At 38.0% G+C, this 20,085-nt stretch overlaps 1 protein-coding gene across 6 annotated transcripts in view; it reads right to left on the reverse strand.

Moving 5' to 3' along the window:
- EPHA6 (EPH receptor A6) overlaps positions 1–20,085 on the reverse strand; it is a 482,670-nt gene that overhangs the window by 70,325 nt on the left and 392,260 nt on the right. For all 6 annotated transcript variants that reach the window (XM_054081746.1, XM_054081767.1, XM_054081730.1 and 3 more), the window contains one exon: positions 9,018–9,079. In XM_054081746.1, the coding sequence (XP_053937721.1) occupies positions 9,018–9,079 (62 nt within the window). The remainder of the gene's footprint in view (positions 1–9,017; positions 9,080–20,085) is intronic.

The raw sequence follows: 20,085 nt of genomic DNA on the forward strand, positions 1-20,085 counted from the left end.
TGTCTTCAAATATATCACAATATTTGTCTGATTTAAACTGATAAGGACAGACACTGTAGGCCATATTTAACCTGTGGAAAATTCAACTAAGTTGATTAAATTATATCAGGTATAAATCTGACCTCATCTTTACAGCATTTGTATATCCCCATGTACATCTGTGAGTCAAATCAATCCTTTGCAACTTCTCATTATCTCCTTTCATTTGCTTGTCATATAGGGACAAAACCCCATTCATCATATGGCCATTGTTATCCAGGGCTTTATTCCAATTCCCATGTCTTAGGTTTGAAATATACTTTTGATAGGATTCCCACTAGGGTGTTAAGGGTGTTAATCAATACTGGCAGCAATTCCAACCTCAGTGGACTTACCGCATTTATCCTATCATCTCACCAAATGTTAATCAGGCCTTAATGGCTTTGCTAAATAAACTTTTCTCATCAGCTGATTATAGATGCAATATCTGAGTAGTTGCTATTGCATTTATGCAGCCCTGCAAATGCCCTGAGAAAAAATGTTTTTTCACCCAGCTACAGTTTGCTTTTGAAAACCTTACGTACTTGAAATATTCTCCTCCTCCTCCTCCAGACTTCCAACAGCGCTGACCTACAATGGGCTGGTGAAGATGGTCAATTACTGCACGGGAGGAAGGATGATATCCTGTTTCCCTCATTACTTTTCACTCTCTAGTTTCCAGCTCCAGCCTGCACTGTTTCAGTGCTTTTCTGGCAATGGAAGCACATTGAGTTTTTCACACATGGAATTTTTCTTCTTCAGAAGATTTTTTGCGTGTTACTACTGAGTAACCTTTTGGAGGCTTGGTAGTTGAATTTTTCTGTATTGCATCTGGGCTTCTGTTTATTCTAAAATTCACTTCTTTACTTGCCCTATAAGTAAGACTACTTTAATGCCCTTATATTCTGAGAAGCATACAGGATTTGCTACAGATCTTAATATTTTACTGCAGATTATCTAGATCTTATTTTAGATGGAGATTGGTGTGTCTATGTCTAACTCAGATCTTGTTCACCACTGACAATTCCTAGTGGTCACTATATGAAAGATGTAGGTTTCGCTATGCATTGTTACTATTCTACCAAGCAAAGTAAATAGTAGAACTTTATGGGAATAAATGTTCCAAAATTCAAGTTGCAAACTGGTATTTCCTGGAAGTACAATTCATGCTTCATACTGCCACATGCATTGCACTCAGCTTTATATTACTGATGCTGAATAAGGTCAACTGTCAATTTCTTCTTTAATCAACTGTCATCAGGATTCCATACAATTACCAATATGTAGTTTCATTAAATGTAATAAATAAAAAATGAAATTACTTCATTTTAAATGCTACTGAGTAATCCTACACAAGAATCTATGTGCCTCTCGAACCGTTAAAAATATGGGAAATCTTTTTATTATTAAGAAAAATGTTGCAAGATGAAGGCCTTCCAAAGCTTCTTTTAGGATGCAATAGCCATACTCAAATGTGGATCAAATAGCTGCAGTAGCTTTGCAGCCTGTGACCCTACTTTCCTTACTCGGCTACAGCAACAAGAAAGGGATGCCCTGGCATAACCAAGCGTCCCTGCCCACTTCAGTGCACTGGAATACAGCTGTCAGAGAATCACAGAGCTGGAAGAGACTCTGAGGGAGGATCCAGATAATATCCTTGCCCTGTGTCATTCCTGACATGCTTTTCTAACCTGCACTTTAAGACCATTAGGGCCAATATCACATCTTAAATAAGATGCCCACTTAGATAAGATCCCTGACTCCCTCGAGCATGATGCTTTGACTGGCATAGATTTCAATTCCTCTTTGCAATTGCTTTTTGTGTACATGAAGACTAAATCTCTCTCTTGGCCTGTTCTTTGGGCTAAATGCAAGTTCAATCCACAGACCTCATTTGCTTGCAAACAATTCTTTTTGGTTTTGTTGTAAACTCTGCTCTTCTACTTCACACGGTTCCTGAAGCATTAAGGCCCAAATGACACACAGCACTCTGAGGCCTCACCAGAGTGAATTTGAGAGGAAAAGTTACTTCCCAGACCTTGCAGGAAATAGTCAGTCCTGTTTCTATTATTCCCTTGTGGTATTTGCAATTTCACTGCACTGTTACACCCCACATCTACTGCAACCTCTAGAGTAATTGCTTCCAGCATTCTTTTTTTTGTGAACAGTTATTCTCTGTCATCTACTCTATAGCTGACTATTACAGCCTCAGTGGGGTAATGTGCCCTTGTCCTTATTTCTAATTAGTTCTTAAAACTAATTAGTTACTAAATTCATTGATGTGATGTTGTTAAATTCAAGCTCTGTCCTGCTGTCTGCCTGTGTTCCTATTTGTGTTCCTTTGCATTGCCTGAAGATTTCATAAGTTTAGTCACAGTCTCAGTATCCAGAAAATTAATGAAAATGTATTAAGACTGCAAAGCAACTCCACTTCATATATCTTTCCGTCCAATGTTCGTTCTCTCTATACAGTATGTAGCCAATACTGTATCCACCTATAAAAGTTTCATCAAGACAAAGCCTGCACCCTATAACGAAAGAAAAACAGGCTGTTTGACATAATTTGTTCTTGACAAATCCACGTTGGCTCATTCTTATCTCGTTGTTATCTTTAAGGTGCTTATAAATACTTCTTTGATAATTTGTTCCAGAAATGTTACAACAGCTGACATTAAGCTAACTGCCCTCTAATTTCTTGATTTCTCTTTTCCCTTCTTTTTAAAGATGTGGATGACATTGGCTCTGTTCTGATCTCCTGTTTCTTATGTATTCTCCACAAATTCGCAAAGGCCAAGAGCACACCGAAAGTACCCACATTACATATAAAATTCTTTTTGCCTTCAAATACAAGACAGTTTGAAATAAATTTCTTGTTGCTCTTGTAGAAAGAGTATTTACAGTACTTAAAATATCCAGCATTTCTTAATGAAATTATCACAGTAATATCAGAAATATTGTTTTCTACCTCCTTTTAATATGGTAAAGCATTGCTTAAGAACAAATGTTGGCTCTGTAGCGTGAGTGACACTAGCTTTAAGTGTAATCTTAGATCACGTAAATACAAGCTGCTTACAATTTCACTATTATGGTATTCAGACTGAGTTTCTACTAGCTCAATTGTTTTTTGGTTCTGAAAAAATATTGGTATCAGAAGCCTCCAGTGCAGGTTTTCTTTTGTACAGAGTCATTTTTGAAAGTAGAAGATACTAAAATGCCACCTTTATCCTACCAGGAAAGGACTGTGCCTCCAATAAATGAAAGTGCACAGGAATACTGCATGTGAAAGCAAAAGGACAAGTATCAGTTATGAGTTCTAATGTTTTTGCCTCTCTAGATGCAGTTAAATAATAACGGGAACCACCAAACTTAGCAAAGGCCGTCTGGCCCCTTTTCCCCACAGCTGACTCTGTCTAGTGAGGCCACGTAAGATGGATATACAACATATACTTTACAATATAATTTTGTAGAACTTTCTACAGGTCTTCATTTTTCTATTTTCTCCCTTTTCCCCAAACTCACTAAATGTAGGTGTCTGCTGCAATGTCTAAACTGTAGTTGAAAAAAGGGTGAGCCTGTTAGCAATGCTGCTCTGAGAATAACTTTGTAATGATTACTGCATCGAAGAGCAATATATCATAATATTTTCTCCTTCTAGCAACATTTTTCTACACATTTTTACACTTATCTTAGCCTGTGCTAGACATGCCTCAGGGGATTAAAATCTGGTGATGAATTCCAGGGTTTCATTTGCTGTACAGTCTGCTACAGTTAGTGCTCTAAGGCAGTTAAGCATATTTTTTACAGAATCTTTTAGAATATACTTTCTTTGGATGAACAAAATATATTATACAGCATTTTTACCTGCTATGTATGCTATGTAAATAACTTTTTTTTACAAGTATTTTAATTTTCTGAAGTGAAAGGAAATATTTCTGTCAAAAGTTTTCAAGGAGGAAGAGGAACATTACCATTGTGAAAAGCAAAACAACCCAGTGACTACCCTAGGTAAAATAATCCCTTCCTCCTACAGCTCAGAGATTCACAAAACTGGGCAAGATGGGAGTATCTTTCAAACCTAAACATCTGACTCTTCAGGGCATCATGGTTTAGGTAAAATACTGCAAACCCTGCGGAGCTATCTTTCCCACATTGATCCCTGGAGAGATCACACAGAATCACAGAATCACAGAATCACAAGGTTGGAAAGGACCCATTGGATCATCGAGTCCAACCATTCCTAACACTCCCTAAACCATGTCCCTAAGCACTTCATCCACCCGTTCCTTAAACACCTCCAGGGAAGGTGACTCGACCACCTCCCTGGGCAGCCTGTAGATCCCACATTCCCTTCCTAATAAAGAAAGGTGAGCAAATACAGTCCAGCAGATACAGTTAGATTTTTTTTTTCAGTATCAGGCCTGCTACAGAACATGTTGTAATACCACGAGTTCTCATCTGATTAATATTGCTATGTCCCTTATTCTTGCCTCACTGTGCTGACTATTGGTTGGCACCCCTTGGACATCAAGCAGGAATAAAACACTGACGGTAGTCTGGTAGTCTGCAGCTACAGAAAAACACTGAAAGAAGTCAAAATACTCTGGTGATAGATTTTAGTCATTTTATATGATTCTAGGTAGCCAACCACAAACAAACATCGCCAAAATTCAGTTCTGTAGCTTAAATCCACGATCATACTGAACAGTGCCAAAGGAGGGTGAGTGCAGACCAAAGCCAGCAGATGCTCTCCAGGCAGCATTGTGTGCAACTGAACCCAAGAAGCAATAGACCCCTAACAACACAAGCCACCTAGCCTCTTAATCACCCTATTCCTGTCTATTTGATGCTAAATGCAGTTATTTTAGCCAAGAATGACCCTTTAATTTGCTCTGTGAAAACATTAAATAAGATTTAGTAGCTCCGTAAGTCTGTAAGGAATCAATAAGTGTGGGCTGAGCTCAGGAAGGTACATTAGGGTGAAAGGAACAATCTCAGGCCAAAGTATTTTTAGAATCATAGAATCAGAATAGTCTGGGTTGGAAAGGACCTTAAAGATCATCTACTTCCAATCCCCCCACCATGGGCATGGACATCCCACTAGACCGGGCTGCCCAAGAGGGATTATTGCAATCATCTGAAAGGCAAGACCGAGAGAAAAGTTTCAGTGTCACAGCGCAAACAGTGAGGAATCAAAACATGGGTTATATCAGTATATCACACTCTGAACTGCTGCTTGGGCTTGGGTGCAATGTGGCAGTCATCTCCATTTTCCCTTAGCAAAATAAGATTGCATTTATGTCGTACATGAAGACTGCAAGATCATCCAGCAGTGGTTCAATACTCATGTGGTTTACTTAGGCATGGCCATGCTCAGGGAACAGCCATCTCAAACCCACAGTAGCGGCAAACTGCTTGCTAAAATGGGTTTGTGGTTTTTAGGCTTTTTTAAAAAATTATTTATTATGCTTCTCTCTTGGTTGTGTTTCTCATCATATCTACTATAGTCTGTATCAACAAGCCTAAGCAAATGTATCTGACCACAAATATCCTGTCTAATTATGGAGTACATCTTCCTACCAGTACAGATAGCTGCCCTTTCAACTCTTTGTGTTTTAATTGTTTTCCTCATACGTTTGCAGAATATGTGATTGCTAGGATCTCCATTACACAGGCAGGTGATTGGAACATAAAGACATTGCAACCCATTATAGTGACATTGGCAATAGGAAATTGTACCTGGAGCTCCTCAATTCCCAAGTTGAAGTATTAGCCACTTTCTTTCCAAGCACAGATTACTCTTATCTGGCAGTTGCTAAGATAATACTTGAAAAGGAGCCTGTAGCCCCGTAGGAAATCCTAAGCTGGAAGCTCATGTCCTTTTTCAGAGAAATCTCTCGAAGTGTTACCAGAAATTAAGTCACATGTACCTTATTTCTTGTCAATGGTCGTTTCATTGACAGCAAATTTCAAGTATAATTTGTGGGGTAATTAACTTACATCCATCAATCTTATATGAGAAAAAGATATTACAAAAATAATGTAGCATTTCTGAGGAAAATACAGTGTCAAGTGTCTCCAGCAATTTAGGATGTCTGATGGTACAATTGCTGTAATTAGCTACTGTCATCTTACAGAGCTCGTTCGTATGAGCTGATGCCTTTCCACTAAGAATCTATCTGAAGCATCTTCATATTGCAAATGCATGCCAAATTTTTTACTCAAAAGCTCAAAGGTGGCAGCTAGTATGCAGGATATTTTGTGGGGTTGGGAAGATCTAATCTAGCTCAACTTGCTGTTTAATTCATACAAGTAGCAGAAAGTAAAGCACTGGTTTAGGGACTTGGCCACCTAAGTGCAACCAAAATAGAGCACTAAATAAGATGAAGGATGGATGTAAGCCATTGACATGGATACCTGATTTAATTTCTACTTTCTGTCATGCACTTTGTGCACAACACTGTGCAGAACACTTAGCATCTTGGTGCTTTACTTTTTAACCTGCAAAGCAAGGAAGTAAAAGCTATTAAGATTTTAAGGGTCAAGGGGAGTTTTATTTGGAGCTTATGGCAAATGTCTTCCATGAGAAGTCTTTCTTCTAGAATATCCTCACATGTTTCATCAGAGTATGACTTTGAAATTGTAAGACTGACCCATTTTAGTGGGCTTCTGGAGAAGGACAAGTAGGAGGCATGTGATGGTTAATTTTTGTGGGTTGTGGTGTGGGGGTGAAATATTACTTATGGTGAGAAATGGATTTGATTTTATCTCTGTACACACACTGCACTGTAACAAGTGATTCTTTTTAATAATAAGAACGATAGACTATCTTCTAAGTCCTGTCAAATCTTACCACATAACACCTTTCATTAGTTATGCTAAAGATAAACCCCCTCTGCTTCTTTGTATCTTCACAAAAGATTTTAAAAGTGTGGACTTATATCCGCAGGAAATGACTAGTATTAATGAAGCAGCTGGATTTCTTTTAAAATAGGTTACTTTGCAGCCATTTTCTCTGCTTTTACTAACAGAACGCTGATGATACATCTGAAGATGAATATTATCTAAAGTCTTATTAAAAATGCATTTTTAGAAGAAAAAACATATCTGAAGTGTGCATTGAAACTACAAAATGTACACTGAAACCAGCTGCAGAAATGATTTGCTTACATTTCCCCCCCAGCAGACTTGCCTACAAATATATCTGATGCCATGTGAGACGTATTGCTTCACAATAACATCATAATTTTGCTGATGTCAGTTTCTATTAAAGTATTCTAGTAAGTAATACCTAGTCTGATAAATAAATATATGTGAAGAATAACTGGAATACAGATAACATACTAGAGCAATTAAGAGAAAGGTAATTCTCTCTCATGAATTACTGCAGTATTTGGTTTTATTCTGTTCTATGAAATTCTGCACACACACACACACGTGCACTGAGCAGAGTTTCAAGCCCAAGCAAGTCTACCTGGGGCAATGTTGAAAAATTAGATACCAGGGAAGCCCCGAGTGCTCAAACTGGTGGCAATCTGTCTGCTGCAGATAGATAGAGAGATGAGCCAGAAAGGCAAGAGGGATTATTTTTAAAACTTAACCCAGTTTCTAAGAAGAACTTGATGGTATCAAACTCTCCAGAAAAAAAATGTGATTTTGGGAGATCAGCAAATTCTCACCAGAAACTGTGTTGCTGGTGAGTTTCTGACAACATAGCAGATGGCTGTCAGGTGTCTTAACAAAGAAAAATAAAAAATAAAAAATTATTTCGGAGAGCTGGTGAAGAGGACAACAAAAAATGTTAGAGAAAAAATACTGTGGAATAATCAAAAGCAAAAGGAGAGGAGTAACAATGTCAAGAAATATGTAAGTTAATGGCTCTGATGAACTTTCAGGATAGTATCCTCTGTTCCAGAAGCTCTTCCCTTGTGGCTACCTCCTTTCTCAACCTGCTGTCAGACAAGTACTCTCTATATGACTTTCTTTCCCACATTCTGATTAAAGTCTTCTTTCTAAAGTTCTAGCAGTTTTCCCCCCCTCCTGCTTATTCACTCTTTTTTCTTAGCAGTTCCTTCTTTCTGCTGCCAAAAACATCTTTGTATCAAAATCATGTAGATAATATCAAAATAATGTCACAGCTCCTTGTTGAACACCTCTTCTTTGCACGTGGGATACCCTTTCAAATAAGGTCACAAACCCATAGTCACCCTGCCCTGACTTTGCCTATAACCCCAGCTTTACCATTCTGCAAGATGGCAATGACAAGGCAGCAGACTAGTAAGAGCTGGCATTTACTTTTTAAGATGAATTTGAAATGCTTGCCAATCAAATTATTCGCATAGGGTCTTAAGTCAGTGGGCCTCCAGAGCATTGCCAGGGGTTCTGTTAATAGACTATTTTAGGATAAGTTTAGCTTAGGGGCACCATCCTTTCCTTCTACTTTTCTAAGAAAAATCAAATACAATCATGCCAAAGTATTATTCATGTTTTCTGTAGCCCTTCTTTAACGTTTATTAGTGACCTTTGGGGGTTAATTAATGTCAGGACATTTCATCCATGAATTTCTAATTAAATTTATTAAATGCAAGTAACCATTAATAATTATAAATCAATTACTGAGGCTATTTTACCCTTCACCAACCAAAAAAACATAACAAAAGTAGTTTCGAAGGTGATTGAGAAAAATGAACCACTTCCATAAGGCTAGGTGTTTGTGCTTCAATTTATCTTTTCCTTCAGAAAAACACTATTTGAAATACATTTTGCTAAATATGGGAACAGCTTTTGGAAATCAATTATATTCTTAAGTTTAAATCTTCATTTTTTCCAGACATGCTCTAATGTATCACTGTGCCTCAGAAATGTACCCTGGGGAAACTGCTTCTCTTCTTCACTAAAATTCCATGAATAATATTATGTAGAAATTAATTTCGGATAAATGATTTAAAATCTTAACCTAGAGTGGTGTCTTATTCAAATGTCATCAGAAAATGGCACCTCACCCGCAGAAAGGAGTCAAGGGATCCATTCTCCATGTATTCAACTACAATCATTACTGGTCTGCCTGCAAAACAGCAAAGAAACACATTAGGATTATAGACATATGGGGCTTTTATAATTCCAGTTGTTATGCATGCATTAGTCACAATACTTAAATATGTTACATATTTTCAAAATCCTCATCTATATGACAAACACAATTCCCTGTGTTGTTCTCTAAGAATTATTTTCTATCTTTTTTTTTTTTGGTACTGGATTACCTGACTGTGCATTGTTTGCTCCAGTGTATTCTCCCTGGAACAAAGAGCCTGCTATTTCCACATAGAATCATACAATCACTAGGTTGGAAAAGACCCACTGGATAATCAAGTCCAACCATTTGTAACACTCCCTAACCCATGCCCCTCAGCACCTCATCCACCCGTCCTTTAAACACCTCCAGGGAAGGTGACTCAACCCCTTTTCTGGGCAGCCTCTGCCAGTGCCCAATGACCCTTTCTGTGAATTTTTTTCCCTGATGTCCAGCCTGAACCTCCCCTGGTGGAGCTTGAGGCCATTCCCCCTTGTCCTGTCCCCAGTCACCTGGGAGAAGAGCCCAGCTCCCTCCTCTCCACAACCTCCTTTCAGGTAGTTGTAGAGAGTAATAAGGTCTCCCCTCAGCCTCCTCTTCTCCAGGCTAAACAACCCCAGCTCTTCCAGCCGCTCCTCGTAAGACTTATTCTCCAGCCCCCTCACCAGCTTCATTGCTCTTCTCTGGACACACTCCAGAGCCTCAACATCCTTCTTGTGGTGAGGGACCCAGAACTGAACACAGTATTCAAGGTGCCGTCTCACCAGTGCCGAGTACAGAGGGAGAATAACCTCCCTGGACCTGCTGGTCACACTGTTTCTGATACAAGCCAAGATGCCATTGGCCTTCTTGGCCACCTGGGCACACTGCTGGCTCATGTTCAGTTGGCTGTCAACCAACACCCCCAGGTCCTTCTCCATGCAGCTTTCTAGACACTCTTCCCCCAGTCTGTAGCACTGCATAGGGTTGTTGTAGCACGGCATTTGGCCTTGTTAAACCTCATGCCATTGGTCTCAGCCCAGTGGTCCAGCCCTAGCTCAGTACCCTGTAGAAGCACTTAAGTGAGTCTACGGTGTCTTCACCCTGCATGAACAGACTCTGGTTCACAAATAGTTGTGAAGGAGAGACTAGCAGTTGGCTCTGCAGAAGCTGGTGGAGACACGAGAATGAACAACTGACTCTGGCACATGGAATGCCACCTTCCAAAGGGTGGCAGCCAACTCAGGCCTTGTACAGAAAAAAGTTCTTAGTAAGAGACAAGGCTCTGGATGACATTACTTGATGTTAGTTTCTAGAACAAAAAAAAAAAGAAAAATTTATTACTTAGATTATGAAAATCCATGTTGCTCTCATGGTACTAAGAAAGATTAATTCTTCATCCTCAAAACAAGGACAGGGATGAAAAGAGGAGGGAAGGCAGAGAAGTCTTGGAGAGAGAAGCATCTTTGATATTTTTATCACTGGATAGGCTAATGCAGTTCTGGAAGGCATTGAATTATTTTTCTATATTTACGATTGCTTAGACATAATGAAACTTGAAGAAACAGATTTAAAGATAAACAGCAGTGGGAGTTGATTTAGATGGGAGTCGGGAGAGCACCCAGGCCTCAGAAGGATAGCACAGGCTGTGGCACAGAGACAGCCAGCCATGCCAGCACTGAGTGAGCCTGCTACCTGAACACCTGTGAGAGCTCACATGTAGCCCCAGGGAACTCTGGAAAGGGAAGAGAGCATCCACCAAAAGGCACTCCCGTGACTGATGGTGAGTTCCCTCCGCAGCCATGGGTGTACCTCTCTAGATAGCTGGACACTCAAACTCTAGTTTAAAGACTTGAGCAGTTCAGGTGAGTGTTTTCAGGCAGACACAGGCAAAGGTACTAAATAAGTATCTGAAGAAGAACTGGGTTAATTTTACAGTCAAGATCCGCATAACAGAAGGAATGGGAAAACGACACTGAAAAAGCTCTGAACTTCGGCTAAGGACTTGGAACAAAAGACAGAGGTCAAGAGCACGTAGGAGCTAAAAAATGCAGACACTGCTGGAGGAGAGCACACAACTTCATGTTTGAGTCGGGGGTGGGGAAAATATAAAAAGGCTTGAAAATGGATTGTATGACCGGATCAGCCAAACAAATAATTTTTGCAGAACCTTTAGATACCAAGCGGTGCTTGAGTAGGGCATATGGCAAGAAAGTAGACTTTCCAAGAATATGATTTATGTAGTGTTCTGAGGCAATAGGTTTTAAACCCACTAATGGATTTTACATACATTTAGTATTTGCAAATGTGTAACAAATTTATCAGTTTACTACATAATTAAGATAACGATATGAAGTTGTATTTATAGATTACATGTATTGATACCATAGCTACATTCAGTCTTTCCATAATTTCTGTGAAACTATAGGGACTCCCACCCACTCTTCCCCAACACAAGACATGAGTCTGAAATGTTGGCTAAAGCAGCTTCCCCTCCCTGCACAGTGCACACAGAGTAGCTTTGGTCCTGGCAGATCCATTTCAGATTCCCAGCATCTCAGAAAGCCAGACCAAACATGCAAGAGCACTATCAGTGCTTTGCATAATCCAGGGAAAGGACATGAGTTTCATTACTCAGAACTTAGAGGAACCTGTAGGAAGTGCTAGGATAATTGTTTTGAGGCAAACACCACCTTGTGACAAATGACTGACTGGTTTTGACAAGGTGGGTTTGGTTTTCCCTGAGATTTTTTTTCCCACCCAGCTGTACTGCAATGCCATTCAAATAAAACCAGCAAAAATAACGAACATTCTATTTTCATGCAATGCCACCTCAGAATATGTTATGATTTTGTATTTTCTATTGATCAATCTGCTTGACATTTTCTTTAATAAGCAGAAATACAAAAAACCAAAAAAGGTGTATATTGTGGAATAATGTAAAACATGAATTATACATAAAACTCACATTACATATATTTTCAGTTCTCTTTCTAATTTTTTTTCCACAACATTTTGATAGTGGAATTTAATTGAGTGGTAGAGTGATGAATAAGGAGGAGAATTTAAACTGTCATATCAATGACAAAATATTCAGCTTGTTGTCTCCTGTTGTCATTTTTAAATAATGCAGCAAAGCCCACTTTAATGAATTCTTTATGTAAGAGTAATCCTCCAAAAAGAATACAGTTAGTAAATGCTCATTTCTACAGTCTTTACTTATAATGAAATCTTTAATACCTATCATGGAAATGGATCTATTAACATAAAGAGAAGATATTTATTCTTCCACTTAAAACAAGTGCTTTGAATCTGCTCCCTAGTTAATATAAGAAAATATTGATCCATCACTTCCTTAGGTCAGAATTCATGTGTACAGGTAGCCCATCAGAAGTCATCTCTGTATCAGGCTTCTTTTTTCTCCAAAGCCATGTTCTGCTTTTGGTTTCCCACTGACTTACCTGCTGCTAAGGCTAAAGAGATAAGACTAAGAGAGCAAAACGTACAGGCACTCCCTTAGGTAGTGCTGAGCCTTTCAGCGCTCCAATAGAATGCAAAGCACACACAGTAAAACTTTGTGTCCCTCTCCGAAATGCCCAAGGTTTGAAGGCAATCCTGGATCTCATACTAGGTCCATTCCTTACATGTTGCTTCAAATAGGAGAACCACTTGCTGTGGCACCTTCTTCTCTCCTGCTTCTAATACTAGTGCAGTTGTATGCATGAGAGGAAAACTAATTTCAGCAAGTAATGAAAAAAAATTATAATTTTCCATAGCACCAAACCAGTGGAGGGAGAAAGAACGAAAGAAAGAAAACTAATGATTATGCAAACAGCAACTGAAAAAAAATCTGCTAGGTTTTGCATTGTTAGCTCAAATAAATACACATGTAGCCAATGGGAATTTTGCTGCAAGGCATCCCACTTGCATTACTAACTTCAATTATAGAAGGTCTCATACTAAGACTTGCGTTCCAAGAAGCCTTAAAAAATACAAGTTGCAGTTCCAATCCCCTTTGCGAGACTTCAGAAGCCAGAGTTTACGAACAGGATAGCACTACTGTATGTACATCCTCCAGATGCAGGCAATCACATAGATATAGCCTACTTGCTGCTAATGCTCTTTCTGTTTTCCTGTATCTATATAACACTTATTAGTTACGTTAGTACAGTCAAAGAAAGATACCTTTGCAAAATCGATTGATAAAAATAAAAAAAATATGAATGAGCATAAATTAATGTTGTTTGGCAAAATAGGGCCATATAGCTGTCACCACTAACTGAGGAAGATTTACTATATCAATACAGTATGAAAATATTGTTCTCTGAGCTGTTTATCTGTAATTTTACATTGAACACTTTCACACTCATAACATTTGTCCCATAACATGGGCAAGAATTTATGCCTCTTGGTATAATTTGGAAGCCAAGACAAGTCTATATGTGTACCTCAAAACCATCTTCTCAAATCCGCTGTCCTACCCCTCCTGCAACAACAAGCACTGCAAACAGTTTTCTGTTCCTTTATATGACAAAGGTAGAGCAGGCTTTCAACAACAGAAATTTTAGCAGTCTCTGGCATGCTGCTTCTGCAATCCCTAATCCACATCAATCCTTCACTGTGTCTACAGAAGACAGTCTGGAACACTTTGAGGAAAGAAGAGGGTAACTTAAACTAGAAAGTAGTTACACTTTTTCCATTATTTGTTTTCTTATTTCTCTCTTCCCATACTAGAAGCAAGTGGAATAAAGTCGAGGGTAAAAGCAGAACAAGTTGTTTGTCACTAGTTGGAGGCTGGTAGGTAAGCAAGAAACAGTGGCTAAAATCATACCACAGAAATACAATAACTGGCTCAAATTTTGATATTTTTTGCATTTAAACTTCCCATTTATATATCTTAAAAAATAATTTGCATTTCTTCAAGTTTCCATGTGTTGAATTCATTACTTGTATTATCTCTTTCTACATTTATTAGTGTCACAAATACAATACGAATGAAAAAAGTCTGTTTTATTATTCTTGCTTACATTACCTGAATATTATAAGCATAAATAAAAAGGAAACACCTTCATCATAAGGGTGAGATGTCTTATTAGAATTCAGATGTGTACATGGAGGGGATCTAAGAGCTGGTTCGTTTGTAGACCAGCTCTGGAGGCTGCTGCATGAACTATTTTAAGTACATCTAATGCAGCTCATTTGAGAGTCTTAGACTATTTTTCAAATACATAATCTCTAAAGAAATAAATCCATGCTATTTATGATGAAAATAAAAGATGAGGAAAACTGACTTGGCTGTGGTGTTACAAAACCCTAGTCCTTGGCCTGCAAGAAAGTGCTGTGTGAACCACTGTACCTCCAGAAAGTGTGAACAAAGGGGCTTTGCATTGCCTTCATGTTCCCTGAATCTGAGAGGGCAATATGCCAGCCTGCACCCTTGGAATAAACTGATGTACCTTTAAAAATAATCTGAATTATATCAGCTGCCCAAGAACTTCCACAGATCATCACAACAGATGATGTTCACATCAAAACCTTGGTCGTGTACCCTGGAACCATTCTGTTATCTCCACACCTTATAAGGACCACATTCTACTGAGTTGAAAGAGGTTTTAAAAGATGACAAAATCACAAGTTAGAACAAAGAACAGAGCTCAAGTCTTGCATTATTGACCATCCCATCTCAAATGCTAGGTCATATCATCCCATTTTAATCCAAGAAATCTCGGTAATAAAGGCAGTCCTTATCAATGTATAAGCAGGAGGGAGAATGTAGACTAGTTTCTTTGCAAGCACGGGTAATTTGTTAATGACCAGCCACAAAAAATGTGGCATCTCAGTTTTAATTTAATTATGTTCTTCAGGGGAAAATATAGTAAGTTTTTAATAGGATTGATTCTAGCATAAGATTTTTTACTTAGATTGACTTAGAACTTTAAATATTCCAGCACCTTCACTTTAGCACTGAAGCAATGAACAATAAACCCCCCTGCAATAAATAACAGAATCTGTTCAGATTCTGTTCAGATATCTCTAGATAGATATTTTTGCCCAGTTAGATTAACTAAACCAGTTCACCTAACTTTTTAAATAACTGAATTTCAGCATATTTCACTGAATCTAATCACATCTCGCCCTGAAGTTACTTTTAACATTCTCAGTGTTCATACCTCTCTACATCCTTTTGTGAAAGGAGCAAGGGATATTCTTTGGTTCAAAATTAGTCTACAAAGTCTGACTGCATCAAGGATCATTTGCCCTATTGACCCCGAATATGTAAAGAAATTTAAACAAAATTAAGTCTGTGCATCAGGGGCTTCTGCACTTCATCAATATTCAGTAAGCCATGATACATAATAGGTACTTATGGAACATAAGAAGCAAAGCTTATTTAATCTCTGACGTGAATTTACCCATTATTATAGGTGTGGTTTATTAAGGTTTAGAAGCTGTTAGCTAAAAAAGACATTTGTAAATGAGCAAAATTAAAAAACTGTGTACACAAGGTTACAGTTAAACACGTTTCTGGGCTTTTATAAGTATAATAACGTGGTTAAGGTATTATTTTAATCCTATTAGGAAATGTCAGGGCATCTTTTGATTATTCATTACTATGCCTACTGTGATCTTTACAAGCTTCTGACATGCCTTGTACTTTAGAATATCCTTTTTGTATTTTTCCATTTACTGTTTAAGCACATATGTTTTGCTCCCTTTGGTCTACATAAACTTAAAACTTCTGAGCTATACAAAACTGATGAGCCACCTTCTCCTCCTCCATTGTTTCTGACTATCTTGCTGCTTTCTACAAATGAGAAAGGCATCACTTCTCGTTTCAAGAAGCACTGGAGACCACACATCAATACTCCTGAAATCCACACAGGAAGCTTTGGTTGCAACATGTGTGAGTTGCTAAACCCAAAATTAAGAACACAAAAGATCATAAGTCAGGGGTCCAACAAATAAAGTATACACTGTGACATTTTTGTGATCTCATGGTTTTTTTCTCTTATTTCTCTTTCAGGTTTTCTACCATCAGGACATGAAAGCACACATACTCAATTTTCTCCCTTGAACTCTGATTTTCATCATGAACAAAAGCCAAGAGCTACAACGAAGATGGGTCAAGCAGCAGATTTTACATGCAGAAGTTTTTAGACAAGCATATACACCTTGAGAAAATAAGAAAAATACAGAAACTCATTGACTGCATTGACACATGAAGAAAACCAAAAGTACTCATCTCCCATAACTTAATTCCTATAACTGTGGAGACATCTCTATAACTAGCAATATCTGGATTTTTTCTCTAAGAAAGAAAAGGTATTTCAAGGGAAGGAGTAAAATTTTCATAGCTATGCATCACAAACAGGTCAGTCCAGAATTCTCTAGTCTTCACCAACTACATAAGGCACCTAAACAGGGTTGTTAAATACCAATATGTAAAATTCAGAGTTAGGCAGATTACTTCACATACACACTATTTGGGCCTAGGAATGGTACTTCAGTGAGTTAAATTTGGTAAGGATACACTGGCTTCCTACCTAAAACAGACCAAAAATAACACTAAACATTATTCAAGTTAAATATTCCCTCTGTCTCCCACCTCATGAAAAGTCAAACAATGCTGAATCTAGTTTCACATCCAATGCTTTACTGTTAGGCTAAAAGGGGACTTGAGATTGTTTTTTCCTTTCATCTTGAAACAAAGAATAACTACGTATCTTATTTACAAATACTTTTCTCTGTGTATCCATCAGGCTCCTACAGCTTTCTTTTGCCTGTCTTTCTGCTCCTGTAATGAACAGCAACTTGCTTCAATTCATACACTTGCTACAATAAATTACCACATCTTATGTAGTTAGATTTTAAAAAATATGCAACAGTTGTGTATATTATGTGTATAAATGACCATGTGCAAATAAACATTTATGAACTTCTAGGGCTAAAAATTTTGGAATTGTTTACAAAGAACATCTAAGCATGAAATGAGCTACTTAGCAAGGGTAGAAAGTGAAGACTTACTTTTATCATGTCCTATACTCATAGCTTAATCCTAGTTCTATATTCAAGCTACACCCTAACGGACCAGTTCCTTTCACTATTCATGTTACTTACTGCTCATCCACATTTTGCTTCTGCAGTACTTCCTGCCTGCCTAATGGAAAAGTCCATATACATTTGAACTTCTGTCTTCAGAAAGCGCACATCATTATCTATTAGTTGTAGAGTTTATAGGCTAGACATGCCAGTGGAATAGCACCGACTCTGGAAAGAATAAAGCAGAAGTGCCATTTGGCTCAGATATCCTAGAAAATGCATGTACGATAAAGGAATCAATTTGTTAGTCACCCAGAAAGGATTAGAAATCTTCATGTAAAAAAGAAACACAGCAGTTTAGGTGCTGGAATCCAGAGTAGGGAAAAATCCATTAACTGGAAAACAAAAAGAAGTTATTTTTCTCATTATTGGAGTATAGTTAATTATAGTTGAGTTTCACTATGAACAATTGCTCCTTGATGGTTCTTGTTGACTAATTTTGTTCAATAAGGATCTGTCAATACATTTGCCTTTCAATTGCCAGTTTATATAATATCAAAAATAATGGGCTTACTCAGATTCACTTAGAAATTGTTATAAAATATTAGGTTTTGGGAAAAGAAAATTAGTGATCATCTGGTTTAATATTCTACAGGTATGTCTGAGTTTTTTAGAATCTCTTTGTAATATATGTGAACATTACGATGTAAGTTAGATGGTTATAGACAACCTGGCAGTAAAACACTCAAAAAGGGACATCCTCTGTATAGTGTGAAGGAGGAACCTTGTCATTACCCAGTTCAAGACAGCAACGAGTAAGCTGTCCTATATCACTTCTAAGTTTCTGGAAACTAACTACATCCTCATTTCTTGCAAAAAAAAATATATTTTTTTGAGGTTCACAAGGGTGAATAGCTTTATCAAGCCTAATTTCTTTGCTTCCATTTTCCTAAAAGACCTGGGTAACTAAACCTTGCAAAATAAGTGGTAGGAAATAACAGACACTCATACTTAATTAAAAAGTCACATCAAGATACTTTTAGAGAAGCATCAGAGAGGTGTTTTGTGATTAAAACAGGGAGCAATGGTTCAGCTGCTGACTATGTGGGGACATCAGAGGATTCACAAGCAAACTGCAGGGCTAGTGTTCATAGAAAGGTGTGTATGGAAAGAATAATTTTTATGTTTTCCCCTCCCCCTCTTTTGCTAATGTAGTTTGAATGCTGAGCAGTATGAAGGAGGTCTGCAAGGTTTGCTTGAAAGGAACTTTTCCATAGTTTCTCATAGCCTGACACTCATCTCTATTTCTTCTTGTCAAATTAAAACTCAGTAAAGGAGTTTAGCTTGAAAGGAACAGTAGGAGAGGTATTTGCTTTCCTTCCCTTTCTTTCCAACTCAGCAAGCTTAGCAATCTGTGTGACACTCTTCAGCAGTGTATCATAATTTTTTCTACCTGCCACTTGTGCCAGACAACATGAGCATGCATTTACACAACAGCACTTTACACATGACTGAAACCAAGAGCTGCCCATACACAGCAAGAGTAGTAAGCTAAGAATTTCCCCCAAACAGAGCAAAAAACACTGTACTTAGTTTGGAAGAGCTGGAAGTTGAAGAAATAGATGCAGCACTGGCAATTTAGTTATTTGCTTTTTCACAACATGCGTGTAGATGTGTATGTTTGTGTGTGTATATGCGTAAATATGGAGCATGGGGTGAGCTTCCACAGCTCGTGCCACTCAGTATAAGAAGGAGTGTAAATTGCTGAGAGGTTTAAGAATTCTATTTAATACATGCAATGATATCACTCGAGAAAGAGTACTCATTGCTTAGGTGAATCCATCTGTCGCTATAGACCTACATCAACTAAATGTGGGCTTGTTTCTGCAAAAATCTAGGGTAGGTATTTGGAGGTCTGCTAAAAGCTTTGCTTCTAGTGAAATGGTGGTACAGCTGTGACAGTCTTTTGATGCAACTATCAAATATAAGCACTAATGCATTAGCATAATTGTGTCTAGGCTTAAAAAACACCTACATTTGAGGAATCCATTTACACAGAAAGTTGTTATGCCCCATGCTAGCAGCATAAATTAATCTTTGAGTGGGCTAAATGGAGTTACCTTTGACATAAGGGAATCTCTGCACAGTGCAAAAGCAAACACTAAATTACACAAAACTGAACATCACCTGTCAGTGCAATGGTTAAAGAAATACACTCCTCCCAACTATTCAGTGAAAAGTAGAAAGGAGAAAAAGGAAACTAACAGCTACATTACCCTGTCAAGCTGTTTTCCAGATACTTATTTATAGCAGGCTTTTCAGTTTAGTTCTGTGTTTCACTTAAAACATCTATGGGGGATTTTGTAGAAAAAAAGATGTAAAAGCATTGTGTCCTTAGTGAGGAATAAATTTTCTGGCTATTTTGAAGTAAATCTGCCACTTAGTTTGAGTTAAAGGTTTTAGTAAATAAAAACCATGTCTTTATCTTTGTTGCCAATGACCCTAATAGCAGAATAATGCAGGCTTTTTAAGCTTTCCGCGCAGTTAAATTCACTGAAATCTTACACATAAGCTATATGTGAAGCAATTAAGTTATAATTCACCAAAGTTATTAAACATAAAATACTTCTGCTAGGCTTATGAAAGCTATAGTGCAATATGAGGCCAACATCTCAGATAATGGAGATGGGGGTCACTGTGCTATCAAAGGCGGCATTAGAGCACGCTTCCCTCCAGTACCAATCCACATACAGCAATCTTCTCACTTTTAATGAGAGAGACTAAGCCTTGGAGACAGCATTGAAACTGCAATGGACAGTTGATTTTGCCTGCCTATCGCTGTTCTAACAGCCAGAGGCTGCCATGAGAACACAGATATTTCTGCTTAAATACCTTCTTGGAGCACTATTGCCTTCTGTGTCTTCGTTCCTTGGTAAAGCAATACTCATAAAAAAGGTCAGGTTCTTAATGCAGTGTTTTTT

This window comes from Cuculus canorus, chromosome 1, assembly GCF_017976375.1.
Source record: "Cuculus canorus isolate bCucCan1 chromosome 1, bCucCan1.pri, whole genome shotgun sequence".
NCBI classification, from domain to species: Eukaryota; Metazoa; Chordata; class Aves; order Cuculiformes; family Cuculidae; genus Cuculus; species Cuculus canorus.